The 19,612-nt window shown below is 38.6% G+C and overlaps 1 protein-coding gene across 5 annotated transcripts in view; it reads left to right on the top strand.

The window, feature by feature from the left end:
• The window catches only part of ZNF268 (zinc finger protein 268), a 34,620-nt gene extending 25,657 nt beyond the window's left edge, over positions 1-8,963 (top strand). For 2 of the 5 annotated variants that reach the window (XM_053206783.1, XM_027052065.2), the window contains one exon: positions 1,784-8,963. In XM_053206783.1, the coding sequence (XP_053062758.1) occupies positions 1,784-4,221 (2,438 nt within the window). In that variant the 3' untranslated portion in view covers positions 4,222-8,963. The remainder of the gene's footprint in view (positions 1-1,783) is intronic. The other 3 variants (XM_027052064.2, XM_053206782.1, XR_008291958.1) reach the window with 2 other exon arrangements.
• The last annotated feature ends 10,649 nt before the right edge of the window (positions 8,964-19,612 follow it).

Here is a 19,612-nt window from a genome sequence, read left to right as displayed (position 1 = left end):
CCCGTGACAACCAACCATAATATCATTTTCTGCCATTATTGTTGCGAAGAGAATGCCCCACCAAAAATGCATTAGGTTTCTCGGGAAGTCAAAGGAAGGAAGTCAGAGCTGTGCTAACCAAGAGCGGTAAGGACGGGTATGGCGCCAGTCAGAGAAGGGTTACAAGGGTAGCGTATTAGGATAGGTTCGGTGTCCACGAACTCTGAAAGTCTGCACGGATAAGACTGTTAGCCAAACACATGACCAAATCTGATTCTCATTTTGGCATCTAGATCAGGTCTACCCATTCTCTTCTGTTCAGCCTCCAGATATCTGTCATTGTGCCTGAGGATTTAGTCCCGTGTTTCGTTCCCTGTCTGCGTTCTGTCGTTGGCTTTTGTTTTGTTGTAAACAGCATTCTGTTCAGCCTGCCCCCTCTCAGTTTTCTGTTCCCCCAGATTCAGCCACTTTCATCCCTTGTGGCTCTACTTGCCTCCATATTTCTAAATAACCAGCCTATTGTAGTGCATCTTGATTTTCCCCCTTAATAATGATTATTCAGTATAAAAGTGTAATGATTTAATTCTCTTTCACCCTCCTTCCTTCATACTCCCCATGATACACACACTGTCTTCTTATACTCCAGTCATCTTAATAAAGTTACTTCATTTGGGTTAGATCGGTCTTCAGTTCTTACATCTTTATGACTATGTAAGTTCTGTTCACAGGTAAATCATGCAAATACGCAATGGTGTTAATTTTTGTTCATAGATCATTTATTTTCTTTTGAGTTGTTTTATTTGTCTGCCAAGTCTTCCCTGTTCTCATCATTAATGTATTTATCATTAACCCCAGACTTTTCTTCACATGTCTAAATATTCTTGTGGTACAGTCAACCAATTTAGTAATTCTGTCAATCTCTTCCTGATGACATCACTTCTCTTTGACTTTCTCCATTATAACCTAGTTTTTCTCATATCCTGGGTATACCATTTTTTATCCTGGAGTCTCAGGTTTTATTTTCTATATCTGTTTTGTGTCATCTGTTTTCTTGGTTGGTTTTATTAGAGCACTCTTCAAGTAGCTTCCTGTGAAAGAGTGCATGTGATACAAATTTTGAGACCTGTGCCTCCAAAAATGTTTATATTTTACTCCTGAATGCTCTGCTTTTTGTCCTCTAGTGATGCTAATGAGAAGTCAGATGCCATTCTAAATTTTGATCCAATTATTTATTGAAAGAATATAATGCTGAGATCCCTTCCAACTGCTTTATATTTTCCTTATTTTTCCTTGTACCTATTTTGTTTTCTTTACTCACTATGCAAAATTTCAAGACTTAAAACTATCTGTATGCATTGTCAGTTTTCTATGCCTATCTTCATTTTTAGTTTTTTTTTTTTTTTTAAATTTTTATTTATTTTTGAGACAGAGACAGAGTGCGAGTGGGGGAGGGACAGAGAGAGAGAGAGAGGGAGACACAGAATCCGAAGCAGGCTCCAGGCTCTGAGCAGTTAGCACAGAGCCCAAGGCGAGGCTCAAACTCAGGAGCCGTGAGATCATGACCTGAGCTGAAGTTGGACATTTAACTGACTGAGCCACCCAGGTGCCCCTTCATTTTTAGTTTTGATTGTTCTCCCCAATGGCCAGGAGTTTCATTACGTTTATACTTGAGGTTTTATTTATATTCAGATCCGATATATGAAACTAAAAGTATAATCTCATGACATGGCATTTTTAAGATGATCTTATGTTCTGCCAGGATCATGTTATTATTTTGAACATGTAACTATTTTCTCATTTCTAGAAAAAGTCCTGGAAATTGATGATCATATGGACTGGCATCAGGAAAATCAAGGCAAGCTGGAAAGTATGGCAAAAAACTATGAATGTACTGCATTTGGAAAACTATGTCTTCTTAGTACAAATTATGATTCTTCAGGACAAAAGCTTCATAAATACATCACTCATGGAATGAGTTTTAAATATAATATAGATTTCAATAGTGGTTTTGCTGGAAAGAATCCTAATGAGTTTCATGCATACAGGGAACCATTCCATCATTCTAAACACGAGCAAACTGTTACTGGAATAAAATACTGTGAAAGTAATGAATCTGGTAAAACTGTCAACAAGAAGTCACCACTCATATGCCAACAGGTGTATGTGGGTGGAAAACCCTTTGAATGTGGTTTTTGTGGGAAGGCCTTCAGCAGCAAGTCATACCTTGCAGTGCATCAGCGAACTCACGCAGAAGAGAAACCCTACAAATGTAAGGGATGTGGGAAGGACTTTAGCAGCAAATCCTACCTCACTGTCCATCAGAGAACTCACACAGGAGAGAAACTCCATGAATGCAGTGAATGTGGGAAAGCCTTCAGTTTCAATTCACAACTCGTTATACATCAAAGAATTCACACAGGTGAGAATCCCTATGAATGCTGTGAATGTGGAAAGGTATTCAGTAGAAAAGACCAGCTCGTTTCACACCAGAGAACTCATTCGGGGCAGAAACCCTATGGTTGTAATGAATGTGGTAAGGCTTTTGGTTTGAAGTCACAGCTCATTATACATCAAAGAATTCATACAGGAGAGAAACCCTTTGAATGCAGTGAATGTCAGAAAGCCTTTAATACAAAGTCAAACCTTATGGTACATCAGAGAACCCATACAGGGGAGAAACCGTATGGTTGTACTGAGTGTGGAAAAGCCTTTACTTTCAAGTCGCAGCTCATTGTACATCAGGGGGTTCACACAGGAGTAAAGCCCTATGGGTGCATTCAGTGTGGGAAAGCCTTCAGTTTGAAGTCACAGCTCATTGTGCATCAGAGAAGTCACACAGGAATGAAACCTTTTGTATGTAGTGAATGTGGCAAAGCCTTCAGGAGCAAGTCCTACCTCATTATACACATGAGGACTCACACAGGAGAGAAACTCCACGAATGCGGTGACTGTGGGAAAGCCTTCAGTTTTAATTCACAACTCGTTATACATCAGCGGATTCACACAGGAGAGAGTCCATATGAATGCCATGAATGTGGGAAAGCCTTCAGTCGGAAATACCAGCTCATTTCACACCAGAGAACCCATGCTGGGGAGAAGCCCTATGAATGCAGTGACTGTGGGAAAACTTTTGGCTTAAAGTCACAGCTCATTATACATCAGAGAACTCATACAGGCGAGAAACCCTTTGAATGCAGCGAATGTAGCAAAGCCTTTAACACAAAGTCGAACCTTATTGTGCATCAGAGGACCCATACAGGGGAGAAACCCTACAGTTGTAGTGAATGTGGAAAAGCCTTTACTTTCAAGTCACAGCTCATTGTACATCAGGGGGTTCACACTGGGGTAAAACCCTATGGATGTAATCAGTGTGGAAAAGCCTTTAGTTTGAAGTCCCAGCTCATTGTGCATCAGAGAAGTCACACAGGAGTGAAACCCTACGGATGCAGCGAATGTGGAAAAGCCTTCAGGAGCAAGTCCTACCTCATTATACACATGAGGACTCACACAGGAGAGAAACCACATGAATGCAGTGAATGTGGAAAATCCTTCAGTTTCAATTCACAGCTCATTGTACATCAGAGAATTCACACAGGAGAAAATCCCTATGAATGCAGTGAATGTGGAAAAGCTTTTAATAGGAAAGATCAGCTCATTTCTCATCAGAGAACTCATGCAGGGGAAAAACCTTATGGATGCAGTGACTGTGGGAAAGCCTTTAGTAGCAAGTCCTACCTCATTATACACATGAGAACTCATTCAGGAGAGAAACCACATGAATGTAACCAATGTGGGAAGGCCTTCATTTGGAAGTCACTACTCATTGTACATGAGCGAACTCACGCAGGGGAAAGCCCTTATAAATGTAGTCAGTGTGAGAAATCCTTCAGTGGAAAATTACGGCTCATTGTACATCAGAGAATGCACACAAGAGAGAAACCCTATGAGTGCAGTGAATGTGAGAAAGCTTTCATTAGGAAATCTCAGCTCATTGTACATCAGAGAACTCATTCAGGGGAGAAACCCTATGGATGCAATGAATGTGGAAAAACCTTCTCTCAGAAGTCAATTCTCAGTGCACACCAGAGGACTCATACAGGAGAGAAACCCTGTAAATGCACTGAATGTGGGAAAGCCTTTTGTTGGAAGTCTCAGCTCATTATGCATCAGAGAACTCATGCGGATGAAAAACATATTGATGAATTAAATGTAAGAAACTTTCTTCCAAAAGTCAACTCATAGGAAACTCCAGCAAATTCATACAGAAGAGAAACTCTGTAACTGAAATAATCTCATTGTACACCAGAAAACTAATACTGAATAGAAACCTTATGAACGCACAGCATGTGGCAGGGCACCCACAGAAAGCTGCTTTTTGCATATAAAATAAAAACAGTAAATGCACATGGAATGTCATGAATTCAGTGAGCCCGGTAGGTCATCCTTTGTTAAAGTTTGTACAGGTGAGGAGCCATATCAATGAAGTGAATTTTGGAAAGTTATTTTTTTACTGTGATAAAATTTGCAAAGAGGAAGTTTCATAAAGCAAATGAATATGGAGCACACTCCTTTGAAATTAATTTTAAACCGTAGGATTTTAATGAGAGAATGTGTAAAGGCAATGAATGGCAGAATTATCAAAATTGCACACTCTTTAGGTATCAGAAAATCATACCTTGGAGAAATCATGCTATAAATTAGGGAAATTCTTCACCTAGGAAAGACAAACTTCTATTTAAAAAAATATATTATGAATGAAGATCTATGAATGTGTCAGAAGGGGTAAAGCCTCAGTAGAAAGGTTCCCTTCACTGTTATTTTAATTTGGAAGATAATTTAAGAATTATTGTAAGGGAAATTATGTTCCAGATGTTCCAGATTGTTAGGAAAATATTGGAGAAAATATTCAACTATAAATGATAGGCATGTTCATAATGGAATATAAAGTGGTTTTTTTTTTTTTTTTTTTTTTTTTTACAATGTAAATAAATATAATCAGGATAACCAGAAATACATCATAAGACCTACAGGGATATTTAGATGTTATCTTCCTTTTACTATAGGAGTTACGTGTAGTTTGGCATTCCACTTGTGAATGTCACATATGAGAGATAAGTTAGATACATGCCATTGCCCAGGGACTTATTCTTTTTAAGAAATACAACTTGTTTCTAGAATAATATGATTTATTAAAAATACATTTCAATACTACAAACCTTTTCTACTGTTTTGTACCTTTTGTAAGTGGGCCTGGTGGCTACTTCTTTAGTTACGTACATTATTATAGTGCATAATTGATGTGTTTGTGTAGCTGGAATCTATTCTGCCCTCACTAGTTAGAACATCTTGATTTTCACTAAGATAATCTCTCACAGTGTGTGAGGTCCTGATGGGGCCATCATTCAAGGTGCCCTACAAAGGACTTGACATGATCGTCAAAGTAGGCTGAGATATTCCAGACTTTGAATTTCTCATGGACTCCTTAAGTACCAAAAAGCAAACTGAGCTTTTGTTTTCTGGTAACATTTTCCTGCAATTATTAATTAGTTCTTTCTGTATAGATTACCCAGGATAGCTTTAGTTATTGTCATTTTAAAATTCTAATTCATTTATCTTTATATGAGTTATCTGGTGTGCTTTTAACATACTTAAATGACACGTTTAGTGGCACTGCTGAAATGTGTTCAGGCACACCTCATTTTATTGTCCTTCGCAGGCAATGCTGTTTCCCAAATTGAAGGCATGTGGTGACCCTGCACTGAGCAAACGTATTGGCTTCATTTTTCCAATAGCATTTGCTTACTTCATGTCTCTGTCACATTTCACTAATTCTTGCAATATTCCAAACTTGCCATTATTAGTTATGGTGATCTGTGGTCAGTGATTATGATTTGCTGAAAACTCAGCATGGTTTAGCAATGTATTTAAATTAAAGTATGTACATTGCTTTTTTTAGACATAATGCTATTGTACATTTAATAGACTACAGTGTAGTGTAAATATAGCTTTTATATGCGTTAAGAAACAAAACTTCATTTGACTCGGTTTATTGCCACATTTGCTTCACTGTGGTAGTCTGGAACCAAACCTGCAGTTGTCTGAGGTACGTGTGTACGTGTTGCTGTAGAGTGAGGATGGGGAAAAGTCACTGTGCCAGCTTCCTTCTTACAAGGTCAGTTTTCCTCTCCAGTTTCTTTATGTGAATGAACATTAACCTGAAGAAAGTTGGGACCCTGGCAATCACAGCTACACTTCAGGAGTAGCGTATTGCAAACCACAGATGTTTCTCTTTTTAAATTTTTAAAAAATGTTTACTTATTTTGAGAGAGAGACAGAGTGTGAGCAGGGAAGGAGCAGAGAGAGGTGGAGCCACAGAATCTGAAGCAGGTTCTAACCTGCTTGGAGGCTCTGAGCTGTCAGCACAGAGCCCGACGTGCAGCTTGAACCCATGAACCGTGAGATCACATCGGACGTTCCACCGACTGAACTGTCCAGGCGCCCCTCAAGCCACAGATACTCCTGAATCCCCTCCCACTTTGTCCTCTGTACTTGAGGAGGGAATACCACCATTTACCCTCCTTTGAAGGAGGTGTTTAATGATTTCTGAATGCCTGGTCCTTCCTGTGTTCAGCTCATTACACAGGATGCAATCTAAAGATACCTGGAGTAAAGAAGGATGATTCACAGAAGACAAGAGAAAGTTTGCATGAGGGAAGAATGTCAGATACTTGATCAAGTATATTCCCTAAATCTGGAAAATATAATGAGTATGTGTTCTGTCATAGATGTTCCAAGGAAGATTCACACATAATAATGAATTGTGTGAATGTATCGTGTGATGCAAATCCACATGCAACCTTGCCCAGTAGAAATGTTAATATAATGTTGACAACATTATAATGTTTCAACAACGTTGAAATCAAATACTGTGGGAAAGGCTAATGCTAACATTAAGTTCTTAATCTTAAAAAGAAAATTTGGGGCAACTGGTCAGTGTAGAGTGTGCAACTCTTGATCACAGGGTTGTGAGTTTGAACCCCATGTTGCACGTAGAGATTGCTTAAAATAGGGGTGCCTGAGTGGCTCAGTTGGTTAAGTGTCTGACTTTGGCTCAGGTCATGATCTCACGATTCATGGGTTCGAGCCCTGCATTGGGCTTTGTGCTGACAGCTCAGAGCCTGGAGTCTGTTTCGGATTCTGTGTCTTCCTCTCTCTGCCTCTCCCCAACTCACGCTCTTTCTCTCTCAAACATTAAAAAAATAAAATAATAAAATAAAATCTTTAAAAAAAGAAAATCTACCAGATAAATGAAATTTAACAGAATGAATAGATTTACAACCAACAAACAATAAGAAAAAGTAAAAAATTGAATCTCTGGCTTGAAATCTGTCTAGCCCTTCTAACCCTGCCCCAGCCCCAGACTTTTAGTAATAGCTGATTATTCTCAGGAAAATTCAAGGAAAGATAATCCAGCATTTTACGGTTTTTCCAAAAAATCGACATGGGGGGGGGATAATTCATGAGTCGTATTTATGAACATAGGTTAAAATGTACTAAATCTAATAGCAAAATTAATTCAACAATGTGGAGGTGTTTTTTTTTTTAAAGCCATGACAATACGTGTAGCAGACTACTAGTCATGAACCCAGTGTCCCTTCATTACCAACAGAGTCACTGTGCCTTTTTATTTTAAAGTTGATTTATTTATATTGAGGCAGGGGAGGGGCAGAGAGAGAGGGAGAGAGAGAATCCCAAGCAGGCTCTGCACTGCCGACACGGGGCCTGAACCCATGAACCAGTGAGATCATGACCTGAGCTGAAATCAAGAGCCGGACCCACTCAACTGACTGAGCGACCCAGGTGCCCAATTACTGTAGTTTTCATACTGACAATGAGCTCAGCCAAAAAGTTACATTTCTCCATTGTTCTTGTAGTGAAGTATCTTGCTACTAAATTCTGAGTAATGAAGTAGAGGTTGCTGACAGTGTCTAATGGAAAGGCTGTAAAGAAAACTGGGGAAAGCCCCCTAGTGTTCTGGAATCATTTCCCACTTTAATACACAGCACACATGATGGTTGGAGATTGAGCATCCATTGTGGAACCTGGATTCATCTCAAGGACAGAAGCCACCTGCGTCCGTGCTTTCTGGTAATGACGGGGCTGCTATACCAGCTCTACACTACTAACATCTGAATATCTTTTACACAAGGGTGCATGAACTGCCTTGTTTAAGCCACCTTTTCTTTTTTAGGTAGGAAGGGTGTTGGATCTGTTATATGCAGCTGAATGTCACCCTATAAAAATACATTATGATGTTTGGGAGATTTAATATTTAGAAAATCTTCATAAAATTAATCACACTACCAGATAAAAGAAAGGCCATGTGATTATCTCAATATGTGTAGATAACACATTTGATGGAATGTAATACCCTAGATGATTTTTAAATATTACTACATTAGGAATGGAAATTAAATCCTTTAACTTTGCAAACAGAATGTTCCAAAACTGGACATAAGTACTTATTGGTAGATATATGCCATTATATTAAGAAAATTACAAGAATGGCCATCACTTTTATTGAACAGTGTGTGATAATTCTAGCCAATGTGTGGAAACAAGGAATTGGGGGTGAGGGCAGAAAAAAAAAAAACTTCCATTGTTTGGAGGTGTGGTTGTCTGTTTAGGAAAACCAAAATAAACCTCAGGCAAATACAGAGAATTGCAAATAGAGTAGGATCTCTACTGGATGCGTATCAGTTGTGTTGCTCTGCTTCTGGTTAGGCTGGGCAAGCTACGACATCTTAGAAACTGAGAGCACAAACCGCAGTGAGCATGGCGGTAGGAAGTAGAAAGCACTTTCTGTAAGAAAAGAGAGTTTCTGCTCTCATCCTCGGTGAAACTGCAGGAAGAGGAGAGGGCCCACGTAGCAAAAGGGAAAGCAAGACAAACAGGCAGTTGCCTGTGGACTGGCGTGACACATCAGAATCCCAGAGTGCCCCCGCCACGAAGGAGCATCCGGGCAACTCTTTCCCATGGGTCTTCCTGGAACCCTCAGAGATAGTATGACAAGTGCGATATTGATAGGGAAAAATATTTTAATTTTATTTTTTAAAATTTGCATCCAAATTAGCATATAGTGAAACAATGATTTCAGCAGTAGATTCCTTAATGCCCCTTACCCATTTAGCCCATCCCCCCTCCCACAACCCCTCCAGTAACCCTCAGTTCTCCATATTTATGAGTCTCTTCTGTTTTGTCCCCCTCCCTGTTTTTGTATTATTTTTGTTTCCCTTCCCTTATGTTCATCTGTTTTGTCTCTTAAAGTCCTCATATGAGTGAAGTCATATGATTTTTGTCTTTCTCTGACTAATTTCACTTAGCATAATACCCTCCAGTTCCATCCACGTAGTTGCAAATGGTAAGATTTCATTCTTTTTGATTGCCGAGTAACACTCCATTGTGGGTGTGTATATATACCACATTTTCTTTATCCATTCATCCATCGATGGACATTTGGGTTCTTTCCATACTTTGGCTATTGTTGATAGTGCTGCTATAAACATGGGGGTGCACGTGTCCCTTCGAAACAGCTCGCCTGTATCCTGTGGATGAATGCCTAGTTGTGCAATTGCTGGCTCGTAGGGTAGTTCTATTTTTAGTTTTTTGAGGAACCTCCATACTGTTTTCCAGACTGGCTGCACCAGCTTGCATTCCCAGATAGAGAAAAATTTTTAAAAATCCTGTTGAGATGCCCAGGTTTTCCTTTAAGTGCAAGGCAGATACTATCTGAAGGAAGGTGACAGGGCAACAATTGAGAGAAATCCATTAGAAGCACTCCGGACTTTTAGGCTGAGGGATGGGCAGAGAACGGGGAACACACATATATGAAAACCACCCCAGCCCTTAAAATCTATTACAAAAGAATGGAGAAGACTACACAGACTGTAGAGACTGTGTTCTCTACAGAGAGCTGAGAGACTCCCAAGGTCTTGTAGGCCTTCCCAGAGTGCAGGGCTGCTGTTCTCAGAGGACCCAGAGACTAGGCAGCAGCATGAAACATCTCTGGGAGCCTGGAAATCCTAAGAATTGGAAAGCAAAGAGACCTTAGCAATCCAGAAAGCAGTCAGACAGTAAGGCAAGGAGGTAAGTAGTTCACTGAAAGCTGGCGGCTTGGCTGCGAGCACAAGCAAGTGTCTAGAATATTCTCATGCTGAGATCCTAGGCCCTCTGAGGAAAATATCCTGATCCTGTCCTCAGAATATTTGAAAGCAGTTGTGCACTAAATGAGAAGCTGAAACAAAGCCCAGACACAGCTTAATACCAGATTAAATTGATTCTGACCTACACCCCATTTCCCCATCTCACAGCTGACACTAGAAAATATGTACCCTTTTCTCTAGGTAAATATGTATTAAGAGCCAAGAAAATCACCAGAAATAAAGAGGATATTATATAATGATAAAAAAGTAATTCCACCAGACAATCCTAAATGTGCACACATTTCACATCAAAGCTTCAAAATCATTCAAAAACTACTGGAAGGAGAAATACACTCTACCATTGTAATTGGGCATTGCAACAATTCTTTCCTTTTTTTTCTTTTTAAATATTTATTTTGAGAGAGAGGGAGGGAGGGAGAGAGAGAACAAGAACAAGTGGGGGAAGGGCAGAGAGAAGGAGAGACAGAATCCAAAGCAGGCTCCACGTGGAGCCCAATGCAGGACTCAAACTTACAAACTGCAAGATCATGACCTGAGAGACATCAAGAGTTGGACATTTAACCAACTGCACCACCCAGGTGTCCCAACATTTATTTCTGGGTAACAAAATGGGACCAAAATTCAGCAAGGCTATAAAATTAACTGAATACTGCTATCAACAAACGGGATCCAATAGGCATTTCTAGAACATCCAACAGTAGAATACACATTCTTTTCAATTGTTCATGAAGCATTTAGCAATGTGGGTCATGTCTTTGGTCATAAACTGGAACTTAAAAAAAAAATCATGCAAATTGTCTTCAGACTATAATGCAATTTAATAAGAAACCAATAGCAAAAAGAACAGTAAAATATCCAAATACTTGAAAATTAAGCAACACAAATTCCAAATAACCCATGGACCAGAGAAATCTAAAAAAAAAAAAATATATATATATATATTTTGAACTGAACAAAAAAAATACCGCAAATCAAAAATTGTGAGATAAAAAAGCAGTGCTTATAGAGGATTTGTAACATTAATTGCTCATATTAGAAAAAAATAAAGATCTCACATCAATAACCTAAACTGTTACCTTAAGAAACTAGAAAAAGAACAGTAAAATAAGCTGAAAGTAAATACAAATAAAATAATGAAAATAAGACCAAAAAGCAATGAAATAACACTCCCCCCCAAAAAACACTACACATATAAATCTGACAACTGTGATGAGATGCACTAAATTATTTTTTTTGTTTTTGTGTTTTGTTTTTAAATTTAATTCCAGTGTAGTTAACATACGGTGTTATATTAGTTTCAGATACGCATAATAGTGATTCAACAACTCCCTCCATCACCCAGTGCTCATCACGCCAAGTTCACTTCTTAATCCTCATCAACCTCTTTCACCCATCCCCCCCCCCCACATCCACCTGTCTTCAGGTAACAATCAGTGTGTTCTCTACAGTTAAGAGTCTCTCTCTCTCTCCCTCCCTCCCTTCCTTCCTCTCTCCCTCTCTCTCCTTTGCTCATTTGTTTCTTAAATTACACACATGAGTGAAACCATATGGTATTTGTCTTTTTCTGACTTATTTTGCTTAGCATTATACTCTCTAGCTCTATCCATGTCATTGCAAATGGCAAGATTTCATTCTTTTTTATGGCTAATAGTCATTGTATGTATATGCTATGTCTTCTTTATCCATTCACCTATCAGTGGACACTTGGCTGCTTCCATTTCTTGGCTATTGTAAATAATGCTGCTATAAACATAGGGGTGCATATATCCCTTTGACTTCGTGTTTGTTTGTTTGTTTTGTATTTTGGGGGCAAATACCCAGTAGTATAATTACTGCATCACAGTGTAGTTCTATTTTTAATTTTTTGAGGAACCTCTATACTATTTTCCACAGTGGCTGTACCAGTTCACACGCCTACTAATAAGAGGGCTCCTTTTACTCCACATCCTTGCCAACACTTGTTTCTTGTGTTTTTTTTTTAACGTTTATTTTTGAGAGATGGAAAGAGGCAGAGTATGAGCAGGGGAGGGGCAGAGAGAGAGAGACACAGAATCCCAAGCAGGCTCCAGGCTCCGAGCTGTCAGCACAGAGCCCGACGTGGGGCTTGAACCCACGAACCACTAGTTCATGACCTGAGCCGAAGTCAGCTGCTTAACTGACTGAGCCACCCAGGCACCCCTTGTGTTTTTTATTTTAGCCATTCTGACAGGTGTGAAGTGATATCTCATTTTAGTTTTGATTTGCATTTCCCTAATGATGAATGATGTTAAGCATCTTTTCACGTACCTGTTGGTGGAGGTGGACTAAAATTCTTAACAGATAAACTATCAAAAGTCACTTATGCATAAATGGGTAAACCTGAATAGCCCTATAACTACTAAAGAAATTGAATTTATAGTTAAAAACCTTCCCACAAAGAAAAATCCAAGCTCATATCATTTCACGGTGAATTCTACCAAACATTTCAGGATGAAATAATACCAGTTCTATACAAATTCTTCTAGAATATAGAAGAGGAAGAATACTTCTTAACCCATTTTATGTGGTCAGCATTACACTGATAACAAAACCTGACGAAGATATTACAAATAGGCAAAACTGCAAATGGTCGTCATGAACATAGATGCAAAAACCCTCAACAGAAAGCTAAATCAGGGTTGAGCAAAGATGGAAGAATGCCATATAAATATATTTGCTGATAAAGTAGGAAGAATGTGAGTAAGCTTGGGAAGAGGAGAGAGAGGGATGGGGGAAGTAATGTCATTGATATTAGAAAACCAAAAAGGATACTATCTCAACTGATAGGCTGATTATAAAAGATGGAGAAAAATGAGATTCAGGGCACCATAAAAAGTTATAAAAGTAACATCTCCCCCTCCCCCCAAAATAGAAAACTTCCTAAATCACAAAAGAAATCATTTGGAAGAACAAAGGGCCAAATAAAACAACAACAACAAAAATACATTGCATTGAAATAACGGATGAAAAGAAGGAGGAAAACTCTTTGTGACAATAGAATTCAAACTGATAAATGTAGAAAAAATGACGAAATTAGAAAGTCACCATTTGGCAACCATTATAGTAAAGATTGTTTCAGTCAGGAATTATCAATGGATGTTAAAACTTGTGAGCAAAAATGTAATGAGAAACAAATATTACAGTCTCAAAGTCTCTTCCTCCTAGATACTAATTAATGGAAAAAATAGTAACTTTAGACTGAGAAATTTGAAGAAATAGGAAACACTTTTACATAAATGATAGCAAAATACAATGCTAAACAGTATTTAAAGGAAAATGTTTAGCTTTAAATGAACATATTAGAAGAGAAAAAGATTAAAAATTTATTTTCTAGCCCTTTATTTAATGAAGCTAGAAAAGCAAAGCAAATTAAGCCCAGATTAGGAAGGCAATAGCAAAGAGCAGAAAATGATTAAATAACAACAACAACAAAAAAATGTACTGGGAGAAAAATGTATCACCAAAAGTTGGTCCTTAGTAAGACTGATAAAATTCATTTCCAATAAAGAAAAGGCAAGAAAGAGAAAAGAGACACTGCCAATATCCAGAATGAAAATGGGAATATCATAATGGATTTTACATGAAAATAAATAATGAATCATGAATAAACAAACAATGAATAAATATAAAAGATAATGCAAGTCAAAGAAGGTTATATAATAGGGAAACACATTTGATAGTTTTGATGATATGGATAAATTCCTTGAAAATCACAACTTAAAACTGACACAGAAAGAAGTAAAATGAGTTAGTCCTGAATCTGTTGAAGAAATTGAATTCCAAATTTAAAACCTTTCTACAAAAAAAGCTTGAGGCCTAGATAACTTCACTAGTGAATTATTCCTGACATTTAATGCAGACATAATTTCAATACTATAAAAATTTCCAGAGAATACTTCCCAATACTTTTTAGGAGACCAGTGTAACTTTGATGCCACAGACACATGGGATGAAATGAAACTGTAGACCTATCTTTTTCTCAAAAACAGTGATGTATAAGTCCTAAACAAAAAATTAGCAGACTGTATCTGGTTTTTTTGTGAGGCAAACACGATAACCACACACTACAGAAACTGGCCTGTATCTCGTGACTTATAAAAATTACATCACAGTCAAGTATGGTTTAGCCTATCCATGCAAAGATGCTTTAAAGTAAAAAAAAATTTTTTCAAAAAAAAAAAATCAACCACTGTAATATACCACATTTACAGAATAAAGGAGAAAAATAGTATGAGATGTAGAAAGAAAGTTGATAAACAGATGTTCATAGCAGTGTTTTAAAAATAGTACTAGAGAGGAACTTCCTTAATCTGATAAAGGGTATCTACAAAAGAAATCTGCAAAATACTTCATGATGTAAACACATCATGATTGCTTTTCATAGTGAAATATTTAATGCCTTCTCCTCTCATACCAGAATAGAAAACTGACAACATTGAAGATTGGTGGTCCTAGTCAATGCAATATATTTGTTTTAATTTTTATTTTTAAGTAGGCTGCGTGCCCAGAGCGGAGCCCAATGCAGGGCTTGAACTCAAGATCCTGAGATCAAGACCTGAGCTGAGATCAACAGCTGGACACTTAACTGAGCCAGCCAGGTGCCCCTGCAATTAAAAAAAATTTTTTTTGAGTGTAAAGATAACTGGGGCGCCTGGGTGGCTCAGTCAGTTAAGTGTCCAACTGTTGATCTCAGTTCAGGTGTTGATCTCACGGTTCTTGAGTTTGAGCCCCTCATCGGGCTCTCTGCTGTCATCACAGAGCCGCTTCAGATCCTTTGTCCCCGTCTCACTCCGCTCCTCCTCAGCTTGTTCTCTCTCTCAAAATAAATATATAAACTTTAAAAAGTGTAAAGATTAGAAAGAAAGAAATGAAAAACAACATGTTTGTGTAGTTAGAAAAATCCAAAATAATCTAAAAATTAACTGTTAGAATTAATGAGAATCTAGCAAAGTTGCTAGATAGAAGGCCAATATAAAAAAATCAACTGGGACACCTGGGTGGCTCAGTCAGTTAGGCATCCGAGTTTGGCTCAGGTCATGATCTCACAGTTTGTTGAGTTCAAGTCCTGTGTGGGGCTCTGTGCTGACAGCTCAGAGCCTGGAGCCTGCTTCAGATTCTGTGTCTCCCTCTCTCTCTGCCCCTTCCCTGCTCGTGCTCTCTCTCTCAAAAATAAATAAACATTTAAAAAACAACTGTATTTCTCTATATTGCAAAAACAGAAATGGTACTAAAAGTACCATTGACAACAGAATCAAAAACATTAAGTGATAGACATAAATCTGAAGGGAAGTGTGAAAAGTTTATACACAGAAAACTACTAAATATTGCATGAAATTCAATAAATTGAGATCTATTTCATAATCATGGATCAGAAGACCCAATATTTTTCTCAAACATTTCCTAATTGGTCTATAGATTCAATGCAATCTCAAGTAAGGTCCTAGTACATATACTTCTGTGAAAATTAATGAACTGATTATAAAATTTATGTGGAAATGCAAAGAGTAAAGAATAGCCCAAAGAGGAAGAACACAGAAGGGTACACACTGAGTATCAAGACTTACACCAAGATTAAAATAGTATGGTTTTGTGTAAAGCTAGACAAATAAACCAGTGGAACAGATCAGAGAACCCAGAAACAGACCCACACTTGTATCAGCATCTGATTTAAGGGAAAAGTGCCCCTGCAATACAGTAAAAGGTCAAATGGGCTAGGCCAATTGGATATCCATATGGGAAAAAAAATTGACACGACATAGTTCATTCTAGAAGTTAAAATGATTTCCAGATGAGTTGTATACCTAAAAGTAAAGGGAAGAAAGTAGAGCCTCTAGGTTACAGTGGGGGGACATGTGGCATTTGAGGAGGCAGATTTAGCAAATAGAATATAAAAGTATCAACCATAAAAGGTTGCATTACACCAAGCATTTTTTCCTAAACGCATCTTTAAGAAAATGAAAAGAAGAGCTACTGGCTGGGAAAAAGTATTTTCATTACACACATATGAAAAGAACATAGATCCAAGTTTTATAAAGAACTGCTACAAATCAGTAAGAAAACTTAAGGCAAATGGGCAAAGAACTTGAGCATGTCACAAACAGATAACCAAATAGACATATGCACATCGCATATGCTCATCACCATTAGTCATTAGGGAATACAAACTGCAGTGGTATTTCACCACACACCCTCCAGAATAGATCAGACTCACAACATCCAACAAGTATTGGCAAGGAAGTGGAAAAACTGGCCTCATACATAGCTGGTGGGAAGGTACATGTGTACAGCTTCTTTGGAAAATGGTTTGGCAGTTTCTTCGAAGACTAAACATATGCCTATAATATAACTCAGCTTTTCTTCTCCTGGTTGTATACCCAAGGGAAATGAGCGCATGTGTTCACTCTGAAATGTCACAAGAATGTTTGTGGCATCTCATCGATAATATATGAACTGCAAACACTTAAAATTCCAACAGTTGAAGGGAGAAACAGTTTGTGGTATACTGAAACCACAGAATTCTACACCACAGTAAGAAGTAATGAACTATTGATACATGCAACAGCATGGATGAATCTTAAAACACTGTGAAGTAAAAGAAGCCAAACTCAAAGGAATATATACTATATAATTTCACTTATATGAAGTTTAAGAAAAGGCAAAACTTACCTGTGGCAATAGAAGCCAAAACAGTGACTGTCTTTGGGATATACTGACCCAATGATGCCAATGGTGCCAGTGGGCACCAATGATGCCTGTTAGCATGCTAAAGTATGCCCTATCTTGATTTGGGTGTTGGTTTTCTATTTATGTGAAGTACAAAAACAGGCAAGGCTGATCTGTGCAGACTTAAGTCAGAAAAGTGGTTACTCTGGGGGGATAGTGACTGGAAATGAGCACAGGAGACCCCACAGTGTGCTGGAGACATGACGGCTCAAGTATATACATATATTAAAAAATCAGAGGTATACCCTTGAGATTTGTGCACTTCATGGAAGTTATTTCTCAATAGAAAAAACACAGGATCAAAATCATTAAGAATTTTCACCGTGAAAAATGTATTTTCACGGTTTTGCACTTATATTTTCATTCAGCTATTTACATGTAATATTAAGCTAATTTAAGCAAATGCTTTTGGTTAAACATCTTTTTATACCTGTTTTTCAACAACAAAAATACACAAGTCATTTTTTCCTTCCTGCTCTACTCAGGGTAGGCAATCAACAACTCTTTTTTGAGGGGATGGATTCCTCAGGTGCAGGAATACACATTCATTTCTGATGTCAGTGCCCAGCATAGGCCTGCAGTATGAGAAGCATCAGGAAAGTTTGCTGAGTAATGATAGAATGCAGGTTACACGGACACTCCCCTCCTTCTCTCCTACCCTCCATCTCAGTAAGCTTGGTAGACATCACATCCCTCTGCTCCCAGGGGGCATACTCGTGGCAGAAAGCCTGTGTCCAACAAGCAGTGGTTCATGTCAAAAAGAAATCCACATACTTTGTAATCAGGTGGATGTGAGTTAACCTCAACCCTTCTACCAGTTCTGTAACTATACACCAGTGAGTTACCCTCTTGGGTGGGCATCTGTAACATGTCCCCAAACTTACAGATCTAGACTCCAGGGAGTGTTGGTCTCCCCACCTGCTGAGTCATTGCCCTAAAGCTGGAACCCAGAGTCATGAAGGAGGCATGCCATCGTGGTGTTGGGAGTGGGGTGCTGGACCATGACCCAGAAGAGGACACTGCAATGCTTTGACCCATCAGAAGATCTTCATGTAGAGGTGCATCTTGTCAGACTCATCAAGTTTGTGAAAGAAAAGGGTTCAACCCTCTAGCAGGGCTGTTAGTCTGAACTGTTTCTGTCATAGCAGAACAGGGAGCCATTTCTAATGCCCTCTGGGAGGGTGCTTTAAGTTGAGGTCCTGCTTTCCTGTTGCCTGTCCCCCATCCACATCTGCCTACTTCCATGACCACTCTTAAGCTCTTGTTTATGTTCCCTCAGTCCTTTACAGAATTTTACCCAGGACATCAAGTCCCCTGTCTCTCTTTTCTGCCAGGCATCTTCTTCCTAGGATGTTTCCCAGGAGACCAGCTCGCTATAGTTGTGCGAACGCAGTGAAGGGGCCCAAAGGACTGGTCTCCAACAGCTACAAACCATCTAATATGCAAACAGACATGAAAAAATCTAACAGATCTCCCGAGAGGTACTTACCCTGGGACCACTGAGAAGGCAGTGAGAAATGGGACCTGAATCCCCTCAGGGGAACCCATGGTAATGAAGGTGATATTCCCTGCAGAGAAGAGGGCTTCAGGGTGAAGCAGAGGTTCCTAGCAGGCTGATCTAGATTGCCTCCCAGCCTTCTGTGGATCAGGGATTTTAAAAATTGTGTTCAACGTATCATGACAGGGGAAAGTGCATGAATCACCAAAAACTTTTTTCCCCGCAGGGTTTTCCCCAAGTCTCCATGTCCAGTGTGGGACCTCAACCCCATGACCCCAAGATCAACTCATATGTTCCTCCAACTGAGCTGGTGAGGTGCCCCACCAGAGATTTTCTAAAAAGCAAAAGTAATATGGAGGAAACTACCTTGCCAGATTTTAAATGTGATAAAAATAAATGGTATACATAAGAAACAAAATGATGATGATGAAGATAGCACTTTTTGAATATTGACTAATTATCTCAATCCCATGAAGGGTTCTGTTATTATCTCCATATTACCAAAGATGGAAAGAACGTGCAGGTGACCAATAATTTGGCCGAGTTCATATAGTTGTCAAGTAATTGAACTGAGAGTCCACCCCAGGTAGCCTGTGTCTTGGAGAGAACAGAAAATCTGGAAGGAGTAGTATTCTTTAGAATGTGTTATGTGCTAATGATTTCATCTACATTAGAAAGCATGGAAGAGAGGCAGTCCTTATTTACAATGGGCACAGGTCAGCCACATTTTGGCACTATCTTTTGTTGGGAGATCAAACCTCTATTAAAAGTGCAGCTTATGAAGTGTTCGTCCCGATTTAGAAAGCTTAGAAATAGTTATGTGCTGAAGTTAAGAACAGAAGTTTCCTTGTCTGTTATTGGTGCAGGGCCTCTGGAAGGTGTTTTAATATTCACTGGACCTATTTCCTGATCAGTAACAAGGGAACATAGTCTTAGTTCGGGTGTGGGGGTGGGAGGCTCATATAATAATATCTTCCTTGGGACATACTGAGTGTTCAGCAAATGGCAACCAAAAAAAGTGATGTTTTTTAGTGAATTAGGATCGTGTAATTTGTTGAATTACATTTGAATTTAATTCAATAATGTAGATTTACATTTTAGGTTCCACTGACTTTTTTAAAATTAAAAATAATTTTTTTTAATGTTTATTTATTTTTGAGACAGAGAGAGA

The sequence above is a fragment of the Acinonyx jubatus genome, chromosome D3, assembly GCF_027475565.1.
Source record: "Acinonyx jubatus isolate Ajub_Pintada_27869175 chromosome D3, VMU_Ajub_asm_v1.0, whole genome shotgun sequence".
NCBI classification, from domain to species: domain Eukaryota; kingdom Metazoa; phylum Chordata; class Mammalia; order Carnivora; family Felidae; genus Acinonyx; species Acinonyx jubatus.
Note: the sequence above shows the minus strand (reverse complement) of the source record. Positions and strands in the feature narration are given on the sequence as shown.